At 36.6% G+C, this 19354-nt stretch overlaps 1 protein-coding gene across 3 annotated transcripts in view; it reads right to left on the reverse strand.

Annotated features, from left to right (window-relative positions):
- BCAS3 (BCAS3 microtubule associated cell migration factor) overlaps positions 1-19354 on the reverse strand; it is a 568366-nt gene that overhangs the window by 513397 nt on the left and 35615 nt on the right. For all 3 annotated transcript variants that reach the window (XM_068530786.1, XM_068530787.1, XM_068530788.1), the window contains exon 6: positions 8703-8784. In XM_068530786.1, coding sequence (XP_068386887.1) covers positions 8703-8784 — 82 coding nt within the window. The remainder of the gene's footprint in view (positions 1-8702; positions 8785-19354) is intronic.

Consider the following 19354-nt stretch of genomic DNA (forward strand, 5'->3'; position numbering starts at 1 on the left):
TTGCAAGAATGGGATTTTCCTCCATCACATAAGCCAAGACTGAAAAGATTCATAATAGCCAGTAGAGGACAGAATTGGGGAAAAAAACGAATTCTCATATAGAAATGACAACATACTCTGAGAAGCAATTTTACAACGTGTATCAACATTTTACATGTATACATTCTTTTACCCAGTAATTCCCCTTCTAGGAATTATCCTAAAAATATTTATAATTCCTTGTGTATTTTTTAAATGTACATATACAGAAGCATATAACAACATAACCTGTTATAGGGAAAAGGTTAAAATTAATATAAATGTTTATACAATGGAATGACATAATTTTTAGCAATGTTGAAAGAAGTTTTGAAATGGAAAGACATTCATAATATAAACTGTTAAGAAAAAACCTACATATACACATCAATAGCAAATACATATAATACATGTAAAGAACTTGAATCAGGTCCTGGACATACTACTACAAGTTACTTTCATGCATGTATGAATAGTTTAGGGGAAAAAAAACAGGAAATGCATACTCTAAGCTGTCAATACATGCTCAGTATCTGAGTAAAGAGAGAAAAGAAGGAAAGTAAAGAGGTAACCTGGGTTTATCTCTAATAACAGAATCATGTGAATTTTCATTTTCTACATTTCAGTATTCCTTGAATTTTTATAATGAATACTTTAACTGGTTAGAATTAATTGTATGGTCTTTATATTAAGAAATTTAAAACATATTAAAATGTATGTGTCCTCTGATCCCATTCCTTGGAAATAAGCATTATTAGCACAAAATCTATAGTCATAAAATTTTTAACTTATATTAAATTTAACTTATATATTAAATCACACATATTGCTATATTCTATTTCACAAGTGAGGTACTGAGCTACTAAAAACCACTATGGCTCCTGAGAGTAACAAGTAAGAAGAATTTACTTGGAATTAAGTTCTAAAAAGACAGATTTGAAAGATAACAAATAACAGCTCTTATCTGACATGAGAATACCAATTGATTGGTCATAGCTTCCTGGAAGACTGCACTGAAAACAATTCTAAAGCAAGTGTAGGTTCATTAAAAACGTAATCAATTATTGTTAGTGACCATGAAAATATAGGGAAGTACAAACTGTGTCGTTAGGAGTAAATGCCCATTAAATACAATAATGACCTTCTACAGTGTAAATGAACATCCAAATCCTTCAGTTTTTCCGCTTTTAGTTAAGAGACAGACTTTGCACAGAATCACCTACAGAAAGGGAACTTGCTTTTCTTCTAGATCATAGCCTTCAAAACATTATACCATGCAGCAACATTCAAATATTTATTAACACCTTGTATCAAGTACTCTGTTAGGTACTGAAGATATGAAAACAGCCTACAAACCTAGCAGTTAAGAGGCAACTGAGCAACTAAAATAAAAAACCAGTAAATCCTATGGGAGCACATACTACTGACATTGGTAACAAGAAAGAAGGGTTAGGACATGAGTATTCTAGAAGAGGAAATAGCAAATGAAAAGGTCTGAAAGAAAGAAGATGGATCATTTGAGGAAACGAAAGTTCAATAAAACTATCACAAAGGAGTGAGTGTTGTTGGGGAGAGGAAGGCTTAGAGAGGGGTTACTGGTGACGGCTGAAAATAATGCTGGAAAAATACACTGTAAGGGCATCAGTTCACCAAAGATCTAATGAATCTGGTATGCAACAGCTCTATTTTTTTTTTAACATCTTTATTGGAGTATAATTGCTTCACAGTGGTGTGTTAGTTTCTGCTGTATAACAAAGTGAATCAGCTATATGCATACGTATATCCCTATACCCCCTCCCTCTTGCGTCTCCCTCCCACCCTCCCTATCCCACCCCTCTAGGTGGTCACAAAGCACCAAGCTGAACTGCCTGTGCGATGCAGCTGCTTCCCACTAGCTATCTATTTTACATTTGGTAGTGTATATATGTCCATGCCACTCTCTCACTTTGTCACAGCTTACCCTTCCCCCTCTCCGTGTCCTCAAGTCCATTCTCTACGTCTGTGTCTTTATTCCTGTCCTGCCCTTAGGTTCATCAGAACCTTTTTTTTTTTTTTTTTTAGATTCCATATATATGTGTTAGCATACAGTATTTGTTTTTCTCTTTCTGACTTATACGCTCTGTATGACATGACAGACTCTAGGTCCATCCACCTCACTACAAATAACTCAGTTTCGTTTCTTTTTATGGCTGAGTAATATTCCATTGTATATATGTGCCACATCTTCTTTATCCATTCATCTGTCGATGGACACTTAGGTTGCTTACATGTCCTGGCTATTGTAAATAGTGCTGCTAGGAATATTGTGGTGCATGACTCTTTTTGAATTATGGTTTTCTCAGGGTATATGCCCAGTAGTGGGATTGCTGGGTCATATGGTAGTTCTATTTTTAGTTTTTTAAGGAACCTCCATACTGTTCTCCATAGTGGCTGTACCAATTTACATTCCCACCAACAGTGCAAGAGGTTACCCTTTTCTCCACACTCTCTCCAGCATTTATTTTTTGTAAATTTTTTGATGATGGCCATTCTGACTGGTGTGAGGTGATACCTCATTGTAGTTTGCAAATGTAGATGTGCATTTCTCTAATGATTAGTGATGTTGAGCATCTTTTCATGTGTTTGTTGGCAATCTGTTTATCTTCTTTGGAGAAATGTCTATTTAGGTCTTCTGCCTATTTTCGGATTGGGTTGTTTGTTTTTTTGATATTGAGCTGCATGAGCTACTTGTAAATTTTGGAGATTAATCCTTTGTCAGTTGCTTCACTGGCAAATATTTTCTCTCATTCTGAGGGTTGTCTTTTCGTCTTGTTTGTGGTTTCCTTTGCTGTGCAAAAGCTTCTAGGTTTCATTAGGTCCCATTTATTTATTTTTGTTTTTATTTCCATTTCTCTAGGAGGCGGGTCAAAAAGGATCTTGATGTGATTTATATCATAGAGTGTTCTGCCTGTTTTCCTCTAAGAGTTTGATAGTGTCTGGCCTTACATTTAGGTCTTTAATCCATTTTCAGTTTATTTTTATGTATGGTGTTAGGCAGTGTTCTAATTTCATTCTCTTACATGTAGCTGTCCAGTTTTCCTAGCACCACTTATTGAAGAGGCTGTCTTTTCTCCACTGTATAGTCTTGCCTCCTTTATCAAAGATAAGGTGACCATATGTGCATGGGTTTATCTCTGGGCTTTCTATCCTGTTCCACTGATCTATATTTCTGTTTTTCTGCCAGTACCATACTGTCTTGATTACTGTAGCTTTGTAGTACAGTCTGAAGTCCAGGAGCCTGATTCCTCCAGCTCCTTTTTTCTTTCTCAAGATTGCTTTGGCTATTCGGGGTCTTTTGTGTTTCCATACCAATTGTGCAATTTTTTGTTCTAGTTCTGTGAAAAATGCCACTGGTAGTTTGATAGGGATTGCACTGAATCTGTATATTGCTTTGGGTGGTATAGTCATTTTCACAATGTTGATTCTTCCAATCCAAGGACATGGTGTATCTCTCTATCCGTTTGTATCATCTTTAATTTCTTTCATCAGTGTCTTATACTTTTCTGCATACAGATCTTTTTGTCTCCTTAGGTAGGTTTATTCCTAGGTATTTTATTCTTTTTGTTGCAGTGGTAAATGGGAGTGTTTCCTTAATTTCCCGTTCAGATTTTTCATCATTAGTGTATAGGAATGTAAGAGATTTCTGTGCATTAATTTTGTATCCTGCTACTCTACCAAATTCATTGATTAGCTCTAGTAGTTTTCTGGTAGCATCTTTAGGATTCTCTATGCATAGTATCATGTCATCTGCAAACAGTGACAGTTTTACTTCTTCTTTTCTGATTTGGATTCCTTTTATTTCTTTTTCTTCTCTGATTGCTGTGGCTAACACTTCCAAAACTATGTTGAATGACAGTGGTGAGAATGCGCAACCTTGTCTTGTTACTGATCTTAGAGGAAATGGTTTCAGTTTTTCACCCTTGAGAACAATGTTGGCTGTGTGTTTGTCATATATGGCCTTTATTATGTTGAGGTAGGTTCCCTCTATGCCTACTTTCTAGAGAGTTCTTATCATAAATGGATGCTGCATTTTGTCAAAAGCTTTTTCTGCATCTACTGAGATTATCATATGGTTTTTATCCTCCAATTTGTTAGTATGGTGTATCACATTGATTGATCTGCATATACTGAAGAATCCTTGCATTCCTGGGATAAATCCCACTTGATCATGGTGCATGATCCTTTTAATGTGCTATTGGATTCTGTTTGCTAGTATTTTCCTGAGGATTTTCGCAACAGCTCTTATTAATGACTTATTAATTGGGGCTTCCCTGGTGGGGCAGTGGTTAAGAATCCGCCTGCCAATGCAGGGGACATGGGTTCAAGCCCTGGTCCAGGAAGATCCCACATGCTGCAGAGCAACTAAGCCCGTGAGCCACAACTACTCAGCCTGCACTCTAGAGCCCACAAGCCACAACTACTGAAGCCCACACGCCTAGAGCCTGTGCTCCACAACAAGAGAAGCCACTGCAATGAGAAGCCCGCACACCACAACAAAGAGTAGCCCCCGCTCGCTGCAACTAGAGAAAGGCCGCACACAGCAACGAAGACCCAACACAGCCAAAAATAAATTAATTAATTAATTTTTTTAAAAAATCACTTTTTAATTCTAATGGTTTGTAGATTGTTTTGTATTTTCTACATATACAATCAAATTATCTATGAATAAGATGATTTTACACCTTTCCTTCTAATATTTACATCTCTTATTCATTTTTCTTGCCTTATTGTAATGGCTAGGACTTGAATTCAATGGTGAATAGAAGTAGTGATAGGATCCATCCCAAACTCAGTAAGAATGTATAATATTTAATATATCATTACTGATTATAATGTTGGCTATAGATTGTTTTATAGATTATCTTTAGCATACTGAGGATGTTTCTTTCTACTCCTAACTTGTTAAAAGCTTTTTTTTAATCCCAAATGGCTATTAAATTTTGCCAAAGTTTTTTTCCACTTCTATTGAGGTGATCAACTGTGTTTTCTTCTTCATTCTACTAATATGGTGAATTACACTGACTTATTTTCAAAATGTTAACCGACCTTGTATTCCTGGAATATCTTTTACTTGGTCCTGATGTATAAATTTTTTATGGATCACTGGATTCTATTTGGTAATATTTACATGTAAGTTACACCAAGAAAGAAAAACAGGGAGGGAGGGAAAGAGGGAGGAAGGGAGGGAGGGAGGTGTTGGGCATGAGGAGAGGTTAAGAAAAAAAGACAGCAGAAAAGAATCATTTTGTGAGGGGGTGGGGCACACCACAAGGCATGTGGGATCTTAGTTCCCCGACCAGGGATTGAACCCGCACCCCCTGCATTGAAAGCACAGAGTTTTAGCCACTGGACCACCAGAGACATCCCAGAAAAGAATTATTCAAGAAGAGTTAGTAATCCATATTGAGACAATCTCCCAAAAGGAAAAGGGATGAAATTATTTTTTAATTAATCATTCTAGGGGATATAACAGCCAAATAATACAAGTACCAGAAAGAGAGAACATGGAAAATTTAAGAGAAGAAACCATCAAAAAAGTAGTTTAAAGAATTTTCTCACTCAATGCTTTGTGACAACCTAGAGGGGTGGGATAGGGAGGGTGGGAGGGAGGCTCAAGAGGGAGGGCATATGGGGATCTATGTATACATAGAGCTGATTCACTTTGTTGTACAGCAGAAACTAACACAACATTGTAAAGCAATTATACTCCAATAAAGATATTAAAAAAAAAGAAAAAGAATTTTCTCATGACTATACTACTTGCATTTCTACATCGAAGAGGCCCAGAATAACATATGAACCAAGAAACAACACTGCAAAGTTTTGGAACACTGGGAACAAAGCCAACATTCTATTAGCTCCTGAGAAAAAAAACAAGCCGTATACAAAGAAAAAGGTATCAAAATGGCTTAAGATTCTTCAACCATAACACTAGATCAATACCTTCAAATTTCTGAAGTAACATTACTTACAAACAAGTATTTCTTACCCAAATTAACAATCAAGAATTAAAGAAAAATAAAGACATCTTCAGACAAACAAGATCTACCACACATCCCTTTTCAGGAAGCTACCAAAGGACTTATTCCACCAAAGTGAGTGCAAAAGCAAAACGGGCAGAAGAGAGAAAGGCGTATTCTATTTTCCGTTACAAATTTTATCTGATCAGTTGCATGTTTGATGAAAACAAATCTAAAAATTAAATACAATAAAAGTAACATAATTTCTGCAAGTCATACAACATTTAGTTTTGTGAAATTACATCTTAAATCTAAAAAAAAGTATATTTAAAGTATCTTATAGTGCATGTAAAAGTATATTATAGTTGGATTTCCCTGGTGGCGCAGTGGTTAAGTATATGCCTGCCAACGCAGGGGACATGGGTTCGATCCCTGGTCCGTGAAGATCCCACATGCCACAGAGCAACTAAGCCCGTGAGCCACAACTACTGAGCCCGTGCTCTACAGCCCACAAGCCACAGCTACAGAGCCCATGTGCCACAAGTACTGGAGTCCGCGTGCTGCAACTACTGAAGCCCACACACCTAGAGCCCGTGCTCCGCAACAAAAGAAGCCACCACGATGAAGAGTAGCACCCGCTCGCTGCAACTAGAGAAAGCCCACATGCAGCAACGAAGACCCAATGCGGCCAAAAAATTTTTAAAATTAAATAAATAAATAAATAAATAAATGTATATTATAGTGGATAGAGAAATCTTTCTTTTAATTAGACAAAGTAAATTAAACAAACTCAAATTCTACTAGCAATATTAGCTTTTAAAGCTTTATACTCTCTCATATAGTTCTGCCCAAAGTAAAAAATTTGAGAAAAGCTGAACATTAATAATTGGCATAAAGAGGGGAATTCCTTGGCAGTCCAGTGGGTAGGACTCCGTGCTTCCACCACATGGGGCCAAGGTCCCATCTCTGGTCGGGGAACTAAGATCCCACAAGCCATGCAGTGCGGCCAAAAAAAATTAAAATATAAAAAATAAATAGGGTTTCCCTGGTGGAGCAGTGGTTGAGAATCCGCCTGCCAATGCAGGGGACACGGGTTTGAGCCCTGGTCCGGGAAGATCCCACATGTCGCAGAGCAACTAAGTCCGCGCACCACAGCTACTGAGCCTGAGCTCTATAGCCCACGATTCACAACTACTGAAGCCCACGTGCCTAGAGCCCGTGCTCCGCAACAACAGAAGCCCCCGCAATGAGCAGCCCGCGCACCTCAACGAAGAGTAGCCCCCGCCCGCTACTAGAGAAAGCCCTCTCGCAGCAACAAAGACCCAACACAGCCAAAAATAAATAAATAAATAAAATAAATTTTTAATAAATAAAAAATACATAATTGACATAAAGAAAAGAACTTCATAACTGAAATGAAAGGAGAAAAATCTGCCTCTGTGAATTACATACAAAAGAAACAAAGACAAGGCAGAGTCCTTTAGCAATAAAGTTCTTCTTGATTCCAACCATCCAGTGAGGCTGGTTATTCCAAAACAATCTTCTTTGTCAAAAATTTCACCAAAACACAAATGCAACAGAAAACAGAAAGAGAGTGTAAAGCAGAGACGAAGCTGATAACTGTAGATGCCATACAGTTCAATAACAAGAAAAAATCTCCACGTGACAGCAGGATATTGTTGCCTTATTACCTCCACCCTTACCATTTCAATTAAGTAGATTTAATAATTAAATTAATCCCTAACATTAGCTATGCAAATAGTAGTACATTTTAATAAACATCATTCTCACCAATTTACAGAAATAACTGCAGAAGGAAGTATTAACAGGAAGATTTCCCAACTTCTGTACAAACTTTAAAACTATAATAGCATTAAAATATTTGAATATCCTCTTTTTTAATTATGCAAATGATATTAATATGATTGTTTTTAGTGCACATACAAAAGCATTACTGAGTGAACATAGGCAAATTAAAGAGAAAATACAACCCTTAGAAAGCTCAGATCATTAAAGAGTTGGGAATTCTTTACACTTCCAAATAACAGATGTAATTTAACCATATATCTGGTTTTTTAACTTTAAAAATACATAATAGTTACATACAACATTAGGAAGTTTTCATTATTAAAGCGGAGATCCAAGGTCAAAAGCCCGAAACTGTACTTCTGCCATAGCTGTAAATACAGACAGCAGACTCATCTACAATCGAGATAATGGTGAAAACCAAGCTCTTCAAGGCAGTAAGTATAACTGAGAGGAGCAAAGACACTGAAGACAACAGAGACTTGGGGAATACCCACAGAAGTAAGCTGAACCAGAAACAGAACAAAAGCGGCACAGTCAGCAAGGAAGGGATCTGGGAAGAGCACCGCCATGAAAACCAAGAGAGAAGAGGGCTTCAAGAAAGAGCCAGCAAAGTCAGAAACTAAATGGAGATCAAAGAGGACGAAGATAAATCAAAACCGCAGCAGAAAGTGAATGGCCATACTGAATTGGTTAAGATTACCTATTTCCATCTCAACTGACAGAACTAAGAGTTTATCTTGGAGGGAGGAGAGGAAGGAGTATGGACACGTGGAGGAAAACAGACTTTAGTTATCATTCTTGCTGTCTGATGTCCAAGACCAGTAGAAGAGAAACCTCTTTCTGAATGATTTGTTTCTTCTTAAGGGCAACACTCACCAAACTGTGGAGCAGGCAAGATCCTAGCTGCTCGAATTGGGCCATGTCGAACAGAAAAAAGCTCCTGTGCTTCCCCACTGATCTGCAGAAGACAGAAAAAAAAAATTCAGTAAATGAAAACACAGGTCAGAACATTATTATACAAAAACAAGATCTCCTAAATTTTTATCACAATTTTTGGTCTGAAATGTAGTATATGTACGTTCACACATCCATTTATGGCTGACCATACACATTAAGTATATTAATACCTTAAATTATCATAAATATTTTTAGAAAATTATAAGAGCATGCACTTAATATGAATAGGAAAATAAAAGGTCTGTTCTGAAAACCTATAATTTTTATCTTTAATAAACTACCAGTTTATTAAAGTCTGCTCGGTTCCTGTATGACTGCCTTCCATTTTAGAGTAAAGCAACTCTGATTTTTTTTCATTAGTATTCAGTTTACCATGTAAGAAAAACATAAATATTCTTAGCATTCTGAAAAGCAGAACTTAAATGCTGTAGTAACTTTTGCAAATTGTTACAGATGAAAAAGAGCAAAACATGTTGCAAAGAACACTGAGGTGGAGGGTAAATGACCTAGGTGCCAGCTATGGTTCTGCAACCCTAGCTACCCTTAACTACGTTGAGTAAATCATTTAACCTCTATAAACTTTTATTACTTATTTTCTTTTCTAAATATATTTTAGTAAATATTGTATACATTTAGGTATACAACATGAAGATTTGATACACATATATATGGTGAAATGATTACCAGAGTCACCTCCTCAGAGTTACCTTCTGTGTGTGATAAGAGTATCTGAAATCTATTTTTCCAGTCTTCAATACAGTATTATTAACTGCAGTCATCATGCCTGAACATTACGTCCCCTGACTTGTACATCTTACAAAACTGCAACTTTGCACCATCTGACCAACATCTCCACATTTCCCCTACCTCCTCTAAGCCTATATTCCTTTGCATTTATAAGCTGAGACAATAAAGGTGCTAAAGGACCTCAAGATGCTTTAAATTTCAGTATTCTATGCATAAAAAAATATGTACGCATCTTTATATGTCATTATTCTTATTACACACATAGATCAAACACGTATGAATGTCCGTTCATTTTCAGTCATATCAGATCTGTTCCTCAGATATAAACAGTACAGCAGTCTATTAATCCCAAAGTAAAAGAGGTAGACTAATATTTGTGTCAAGTGTGAAAACAATTGCTTTTCAGAATTAGTGGTTCAAAAGAACAATTTGCTAATTGAAATACTGAACATATTAAATCATAATGTTAAGAAAGGCTTTCCAGACTACTATAAGTGGTACTGTAGTTTCCAATACATTTTCTTAATTCTCAAGTGTTTGATGGAATATGTAATATCAGATAGGGAAAATGGCAAATATTATAAAACTCGTTCTAAATACCCAAAAACTTACAAGAGATATAGAAATAACTCGTTCTAAATACCTAAGAACTTACAACAGATATAAAAATGATAAACATTCCATAAACACGCTGATGGTATTTTTTTTAAAAATAGGCCTGCCAAACAAGGAGTTTAAAATATCAACATTGTATACATTATAAAAGGCTTATCAATCTTCCAATATTAAACTATAAATCTACAGAGCTGTCTTTTAGATTAACTACTTTTTTAGATCTTCAGCTTCTCTTCTACCTGAATTTAAGAGCTGCAAACTGTCAATATTTTTGTCTCTTATAAATGTTAAATTATGGTAATACCCAAAGAGCCATCATATTCATTTAGCTTATAAAAATAATTATTAAAATGTATTTATTGGCCACAATGGCAAATACCTCTACAGCACTTGGGAAGCAGAAGATATGAGGAATGCTAGGCTCTTCCCACTAACTATGCAACAATAGCACCACCTATCACCAATTAAACACACAAACGCTACAAACTCAGTATAGCAAACTTAAATTTACTTCTTAAATTTACCTCTCTACAAATTCCTCTGTAAACATTAATTTTCTAAATGAAATACCATTGACATTATATACTGCAGCTCTTAAGTCCACATTTTATTCTTATAGAACAGAATTTTCAGTTTATAAAAATCCTTAAAGGGTCACTTTGTTCAATCTCCCACCCAATGTAGTAATCACACATTCTCAGAAATCTAAAAATTACCATCATCTCGTTGATTTTAAGAACACTTCCAACGAAAGGTAAATCACTAATACAGTCCAACTACATTATAGATGCATTACTGGCTATCTCCAAAGCTGCCAAGTCATTTACTTTTTGAAAAGAGATTGTTTGTTGGGCAATGGATAAATAGTATTCTTCAATATACATACTATTTCTACTAAGAATGCAATGAAAAATAAATTATAAAACAATACTGTAGAAATTGCACTGAAATTATAATTCAGAGTAATGAAAACCACCTCTCACAAATAAGGTTTATACCTATAACAAATCATAGTATTCTAACACAAAATTCACTGCTCTGTACTATTATTTCCATATGCCACAAGTCTAGCATTTAGCTTTGGTCCTATCAAATAAAGCTTTAAAGTTAAAAAGTCTAATCACATTTAACTGAGCTGCTATACTAAATTATACTAAACAATAAAGAATAAAACAAACCTGTCTTGGCATATTCACAATATGATAAACGTTTGTTATCACTGGATTTAATACCCAAGAGCTTACTTTGATATACAAAACATTCTGAAATCTGAACACACCATGCTTTTGAGCATAACGGCTTTTAAAACAAACCTAAATGCCCTATTCTATTCTAAGCTTCTACTCTAAATCCCTCTTTAAATGTACAGCAACAGGTAAGAAAAAAACATTAGGAGTGATTACAAAATGCATCTCCACATTCATTACCGATCCTTCATTACCTCTAAGTTAAGGTCCTAGAATCTTTAATTATCACATCAGGGAAGGGAGGTGGGGGGAAGCACTATTACTATGAATAGAAATTTGTGAATATGTTAAAATCAAAATTGTTAGAAGCATAATTCTAAAGTATCCTAAGTGAGTCACAAATGTCAAACTTCCCAGAGGAGAGAACTCTCCCAATAATATAGGCAAACTCTATACTGGAATAAAATTTCAGAACAGAGACAGTGCTAATAACGTGTATATAGATAAGAGGTGCACATTTTAGGTAGGACACAGAGAGAATGGATATGTCCTTACAGGCTCCGCTTTAGCTGCCGTTTTCAATTGCCTCTAATCATTCTATACAGTTATGTTCACTGGTAATTTTGCTCTCAAATAAATGAGTGGCAAAACTGATGAAGTTTTTTTAAGGCTTTCAAAGTGATTTTTAGGTTTCTTAGAAAGAGCTCATTGAAAAGAGCAAAGAATCTCTGAGATGAGGATTTTACTGATCCTGAGAAGAATTACCAGGAGCTCTAAGTTCACTTTTAAACCAACAATAATAAATACAAGGGTAGAACTACAAGGAAGGCGTGTATCAAGCAATGTTCCAACTTCCTGGCAACTGCAGTAACTTGGGGAGAGGAGCAAACAGGGAGGAAACCTCTCCAATAGTTCCTCATGGGTCTCTGCCTTTGTTCTTACTGGCATTTTAATTTCTGATGACAGGCTTTTGTTGTTTGGAGCATAAACCGGACGTACCAGTTTGGAGGCACAATAAGGAGAACAAAGAATGATTTGTTCACACTGTTGGAAAAAAATCTTTTCCAACCATAGAAAATAGCTTTCACATGGTGAAAATATGCAAATTACATACCAAACCAAAAAGGGGTGGGGGGGAGTACAAGTTTAGAATCTCACAGCTCAACCTAAGGCAAAAGGAAATTATAACAGCCGAGACAATCATACACACAGAGAAAAGGCTATAAAAGCTTGGGGCGGGGGGAAGGGGGGCTTTATAAGTGCTTTTAGAGAATTCTGAAAGCACATGAAGGTCATCTAGCCCTCAGAACCAAACTTGTTTCTGAAATCCTGATGACTTTTCAAAGGCATCTGACCACAAAATAGAAAATTCAATCAAACACAAAGGACAATAATAATAATGCTCTACAACGACACAGAATGAGGACAATAGTACATATTTACACCCCCAACTTCCCTTTTAGACACTGGTCAAATGGAGAATTGTGGTCTCCAATTGATTCTTTTTAGTAAACTTTACTCAAAGATAACAGACTTAGAAGTAATACATAAATCTTAGGTATATGTACAGCTTAATGAATTTTCAATGTTAATACACCTCTGTTACCAGCAGAGACATCAAGAAACAGAACATTACGGATACTCAGAAGGTCCCTCCACACCCCTTCGCAGTCACAAACCCAAGGCAAGAATAACCATAACCACTATCTTGACTTCTAACACTTCTCACACATAAGTTTTACTTCTTCAAATTTATTTAAATGGAATCACGTAGTATGTACTCTCTTGTGAATGGCTTCTTTCACACATTACATGCCTGTGAAATTCATTTGTATTGTTGCATATGATTGTGGTTTTTTATTTCTGTTGCTATATAGATTCCCATTGCATGAAAAATACAATTTATCCATTCTACTGTTGGTTGCTGGACTTCTAGGTTGTTTCTAGTTTTGGGCTCATAAGATGTGAGGGAAAATTGCAACAAACTTTTGAATGGGAAAAAGATTACTGTGTGTTCTTCCAGTGGATTACCAAGAGTTCTATAGTGGATCCTTTGGGATTATTTGATTCTATAAGAATCTGCACCTTTGTCTTGACTGGGCTATTTTACAATACTGTAAGTTGTAGAAAACTGATAGTAAGGCAATTGACTCTTGCCCACAGAAATGCAAATGAATCTTGTTTAGTAGAGATACAATTGAATTCCGCTCATAAAAAAGATTCCAAGCAGTACACTTTCCCAACAGGCTATTAGCTAGGTTTGCATCTCTTAACAGGGTCATTTCAGCATTCCTTATTCCCTATATCTGTTCTTCAGATTCTCCTTTGAACCGGCGTTAACTTGTCTAACACCTCATTAATAAGTTAAATAAAATCTATGACACATGTCCATTTTACAGTTGTATGAGTGTCATGATTTTACCATTTTTAAACTGGTAACATCATAAGGAATATTACTATGAATATTCTTGCACATGGCATTTAGTGACCATATTTAAGTATTTCTTTTGGGTATATACTACTGAAGTTGCTTCTATATTAGGAATATGTGCATATTTTGTAGATTTTAACAAAACAGTAACTGAACAATTTACCAGTGTAAAAGAGTTCTCTACCTGCTCCACATCCAACAGTTGGTGTCATTCTGGTGGATGTTCAGTGGGATTCTCACTGTCATTTTAATTTGCATTTTCTTCAAAGGAGGTTTCACCCTTTCATATTATTATTGGAATTTAGTCATACTATCTCATGAGCAATCTGATAAAGTCTCTTGCCCAATATATTTGCCTGATTCTAAGAAATTATGGATTTAGATCTATTATGCACAGTGAGTAAAATGCATAAATCAGTCTCCTTTGGAAAAGCAACGCTGCCTCAAACTAAATAAACAAACAGGCTTTATTATAGTGGCCCTCCATCAGGGCTCATGATGTAAGGGTTTTGTCCTGAAGGACCCTTGATTTCCAGCATTATGAATGAGATTCAAGAACTCATTTCAGCAGCTCTGGAAAAACTAGAGCTTTTTATACCTAACTGAATTCATATCTTAATTCCAAATCCAGTAATAAGCAATCTCTCCCCCCATATAAGGTACAATGATTGGGTTATAACAAAATGATAGCCCTTGAAGTGGAAAAATGTTGATTTGTAAAACTTCACACAAACATTCAAAGCAAATTCAGTCCCTATTAAAGATGGGAAACATACAAAAATTACTATATCTTTCCCCTATAACTCAAGCAGTTCGAATACAAAAGGTAATGATTAGCAGGGTTTTTTTCCTTGATAAATACTTCAGCAAGCTTTAATCTCTAAAATAAAAAACTTAAAAAGAGGTATTAATTTACCTATTTTTCAAAATCGCTACATCATATACAGTAGAGCACTTTTAGACTGGAAATATAAATTAAAAGACCAAGCCATCAGACATAAAAGACATCAGAAAAAGAATTCTTTGTGTTTATCTCAAGCACATCCTGACTTTCAGTCAAAACTATCTTTCACACCTGAGTTTTCCAAACAAGTAATGCCTCTGATTCCACCTGGAAAATCAAAGAGAGTAAAAGCAGCCCACAGGTAAGACCCTGGAAGTTTTATTCCTTTCCCGAAATCATGGCCTATGGCAACAATGCCAAGTGCGTACAGTATGACAGATCATCAGTTACAAATATCACATTAGCAACATCAACGATTCCAACAGTTTATTACAGTAGAAAATAAACCGGACTTCTGTTTATAAACTATACAAATTTGCTAAATCTGAGTTTGGCTTTATAATAAGGGTAACGACATATCTATCTAACAAAGCAAAGGTGTTAAACTGTGTATTTAAAATATGAAACAAGAGGGCTTCCTTGGTGGCCCAGTGGTTGAGAATCTGCCTGCCGATGCAGGGGACACGGGTTCAAGCCCTGGTCTGGGAAGATCCCACATGCTGCGGAGCAACTAGGCCCGTGAGCCACAACTACTGAGCCTGCGCATCTGGAGCCTGTGCTCCGCAACAAGAGAGGCTGCGACAGTGAGAGGCCCGCGCACCGCGATGAAGAGTGGCCCCCACTTGCCGCAACTAGAGAAAGCCCTCGCACAGCAACGAAGACCCAACACAGCCAAAAATAAATAAATAAATAAATAAAAATTAAAAAATAAAATAAAATAAAATATGAAACAAGAGACTTAAGTCAAGAAGATGCTTGTTAAATGAATGAACTGATAAATAAACGACTAAGTCTATGTTGGCATCATTATTCAATCTTCATGGTACTTAATTTGCCTTTGCCTCCCTGTTTTCAAAACATGTTGTTAACATTTAATACCTGGAAATTTGTTATAACACCACATCATAAAACACATTTTGGTACAACTCATTCTTGAACCCACTGGTATATTACTTCCTAAGCTTTTCAGCTCTCAAGAAAAGGACTACTATCAGAGTGGCAAGCAGCACCTCATCTGGGCAGCAGGTTTTATCACACTGGTCTTCACACTCCCGCTCAAGATCAAGGCAGTCGCCACTCTCGCTGGCAAATATCCCACACTCAATCCAACCTTTCTGGGTTAATGTAATGTTTTTACCTGCAACAGGTTTTCTTACCAAGAGTGATGTAAAAACTGTCCATTTAAATAAACAAATGTAGAATTACCAATGTTTTCTAATTGTCTCACATGTACCAGCCACATAGACACAAATGAAATGAAGTCCTTAATAAGAACAGTGCTTCATTAGTTTTAAAGTTAAAAAGTAATAACAAATAAAACTTTTTCATTAAGGAGAAAAATGTAAACTATGGACTTTAGTTAATAATGTGTCAATACTGGTTCACCAAGTTTAACAAATGTACCTCGGGAATTCCCTGGTGGTCCAGTGGTTAAGACTCAGCACTTTCACTGCCTGTGGGCTCAGGTTCAATCCCTGGTCCAGGAACTAAGATCTTGTAAGCCACGTGGCGCATCACTAATGCAAGATGTTAATAGGGGGAAATGCGGGGGATGAGGGATACATGGGAATTCTCTGTACTTTCTGCTCAACTTTCATGTAAACCCAAAACTGCTTTAAAAATAGTATATTAGTGTTTATTTTCATATACATGAAAAATGTGAAAATTCCACAAATAAATTTTAACCTTCCTTGATACCCACCCCACCCAAAATAGGGATAAAAGGTAAAAATATAGAGAGATGGGAGGAATGAAGAGCCGATAACATTTTACACTAAATAATTCAGTTTCTAAAGTAACAAAAGGACCTTACTTGGTCTATTTGAATAAACAAGTATATAAGTTATCACTTTGCTAATTGTTTCACATGTAGTAATCATACATACAACACAACTGAACTGATGAAGTTCTTTAAAACGAAGATTGGTTCATGACAGTTTTTGGTGTTTTTTTTTTAATAAATTTACTTATTTTATTTATCTTATTTTTGGCTGCATTGGGTCTTCATTGCTGCATGTGGGCTTTCCCTAGTTGAGGCGAGCGGGGGCTACTCTTAGTTGCGGTGCGCAGGCTTCTCATTGCAGTGGCTTCTCTTGTTGCGGAGCACGGGCTCTAGGCGCGTGGGCTTCAGTAGCTGTGGCACACAGGCTCAGTAGCTGTGGCTTGCGAGTTCTACAGTGCAGGCTCAGTAGTTGTGGCTCACAGGCTTAGTTGCTCCGTGGCATGTGGGATCTTCCCAGACCAGGGCTCGAACCCGTGTCCCCTGCATTGGCACGTGGATTCTTAACCACTGCACCACCAGGAAAGCCCTGGTGTTCTTTTCTCTTTCTTTTTTTTTCTGGGCACACTGTGCCAACCAGGGATAGAACCCGGGCCCCCTGCAGTGGAAGCCTGCGGAGTGCTAATCACTGGACTGCCAGGGAATTCCTGCCAGTTTTGTTAACTTACAAAGTAACAACAATAATTTTTTTAAATAAGGAGAAAAGGTAAATACATACATATATATATATATGTATGTATGTATGTATTTTTTTTAGTTAGAGAGAAAGGGTAAAAATTTTAAAACATAAAACAAGAGATAGGGGAAGGAGAGGGAAGTATCATCTTATACTAAGGTATTTGGTTCCTAAGCAACAGAAGGACAGCACGTAGCTACATGAGTAATGATCACAACTACAAAGCAAGCTCTCTCTCTAGCTCTCTCTCACCCTGTGAGCCAATCTGATGATATATTTTCATTTTAGACATAAGGAAACAGAGAAAAATATTCCCCCCAAATGACCAGATCAAAGAGGCATCAGAATCTCCCATTAATACTGTATTCAAAAACAGTTTTTAAACTCAGGGTTTTTTTCTTGAACAAGTCAATGCCAGGTGGTCATTTTACGTGCTACAGTTCTGCTCCAACAATATCAAAAACTTAAGATAGCACACATTGAGGAAAATATTCCTAACGGTAAAAAAGTAATTCTTTTGAAAGCTCCTAAAAGTAGAAGGAAGGAGGGGACAAGCTTTTTGTTTTATTTTTGCCTAGCTAACCACAAATGATTCAGTTAATGTCAGAGTGTCAGTATCTCCATAACCTACTCTGTATGCCATCAAGAAAAAAATGCAAACCACAAAAACCACCTAAAATGCATATTTGTGAGGACTAACAACTTATAGAACAGATATTTGCTAACCACATAAAGCAGACAGCAACCGAGTCTGTATTTTGGTCTTGACACTAAATTCAAAATACAAAACTTGAGGCAAGAAGGAAGTAAGTTTCAAAAACAATATGAAAACTGCAGAACATAAATAATGAATGGAATTTGTAATCATATTTTCATACTTCCAAATTTTTGCACACATAGAGAGGAATATTTTAAGGCAACTTTAACCTTTCCCCTTCAGCCTGGTTTTTGAAAGGAAGATCAAAGAAAAGCAGTTTAAACTCACACGTTCCTCCGGTTATGCAACGCAGATTTAGACATTACACTTCAAAACCCGAGCCATTACTCCAGCATCACCAATCCAAATACCATTCCAGAGCTTTGAAGCAGCCCTAATGGTATCTTCCATTTGCAAGTAACACTTCTGTAGTCAAAAGATCTTACTCAGGGTGGATGTTAATGTAAAACCACTCAGACTACACAGACACACACGCCTGGAGGCAGACTGGAAGGTGTTCAGAAGCCAATGTAACACCATTACAGAGAGTGTCAGCCTAGCAGCTGTCATAAACACTTCATAATCACTCAGACACGCAAACTGGATTCCCTTTAACTCGTTATTTTATTTCATGCTGAATACATGTCCAATTGAAAAGGGAAAGAGAGAAAACAGTGATGCAGATAAGCCAATTTTGGCTTATAGACTTTTTCCACTTTTAAAAGAGTTTGTCATATTGTAAACCTACCCTGATATAATCTGTTGATTGAAGCTAGCTTTGCAGTAGATATCTAACCAAAGAGAAACGGATTATATCAAAAAGACGCCTAAGGTTTTTTTCTTCTGTAAAACAGGTATCACACAAACTTGTAATACTGACAAGATGATTAAAAAAATGACTGACAGGGGCTTCCCTGGTGGCGCAGTGGTTAAGAATCCGCCTGCCGATGGAGGGGACACGGGTTTGAGCCCTGGTCTGGGAAGATCCCACATGCTGTGAAGTAACTAAGCCCGTGCACCACAACTACTGAGCTTGCGCTCTAGAGCCCGCGAGCCACAACTGAGGCTGCTAGCCACAACTACTGAAGCCCGTGCACCTAGAGCCCGTGCTCTGCAACAAGAGAAGCCACCACAATGAGAAGCCTCGCACTGCAACAAAGAGTAGTCCCCGCTTGCCGCAACTAGAGAAAGCCCGTGCACAGCAATGAAGACCCAATGCAGCCAAAAATAAATGAATAAAATAAATAAATTTATTAAAAAAAAAAAATGACTGACAGCACCAATGGTCGCAGGAAATGGAGCAACTAGAACTCTCAGATATTGCAGATGTAAGTGTGTAATGGTACAACCCCTTTGGAAAACTCCAGGTAATTTCTAATAAAGTTAAATACATGCCTAACCTATGACCCAGAAATTCTACTCCTAGAGTACATAA

Source organism: Eschrichtius robustus, chromosome 20, assembly GCF_028021215.1.
Source record: "Eschrichtius robustus isolate mEscRob2 chromosome 20, mEscRob2.pri, whole genome shotgun sequence".
NCBI classification, from domain to species: domain Eukaryota; kingdom Metazoa; phylum Chordata; class Mammalia; order Artiodactyla; family Eschrichtiidae; genus Eschrichtius; species Eschrichtius robustus.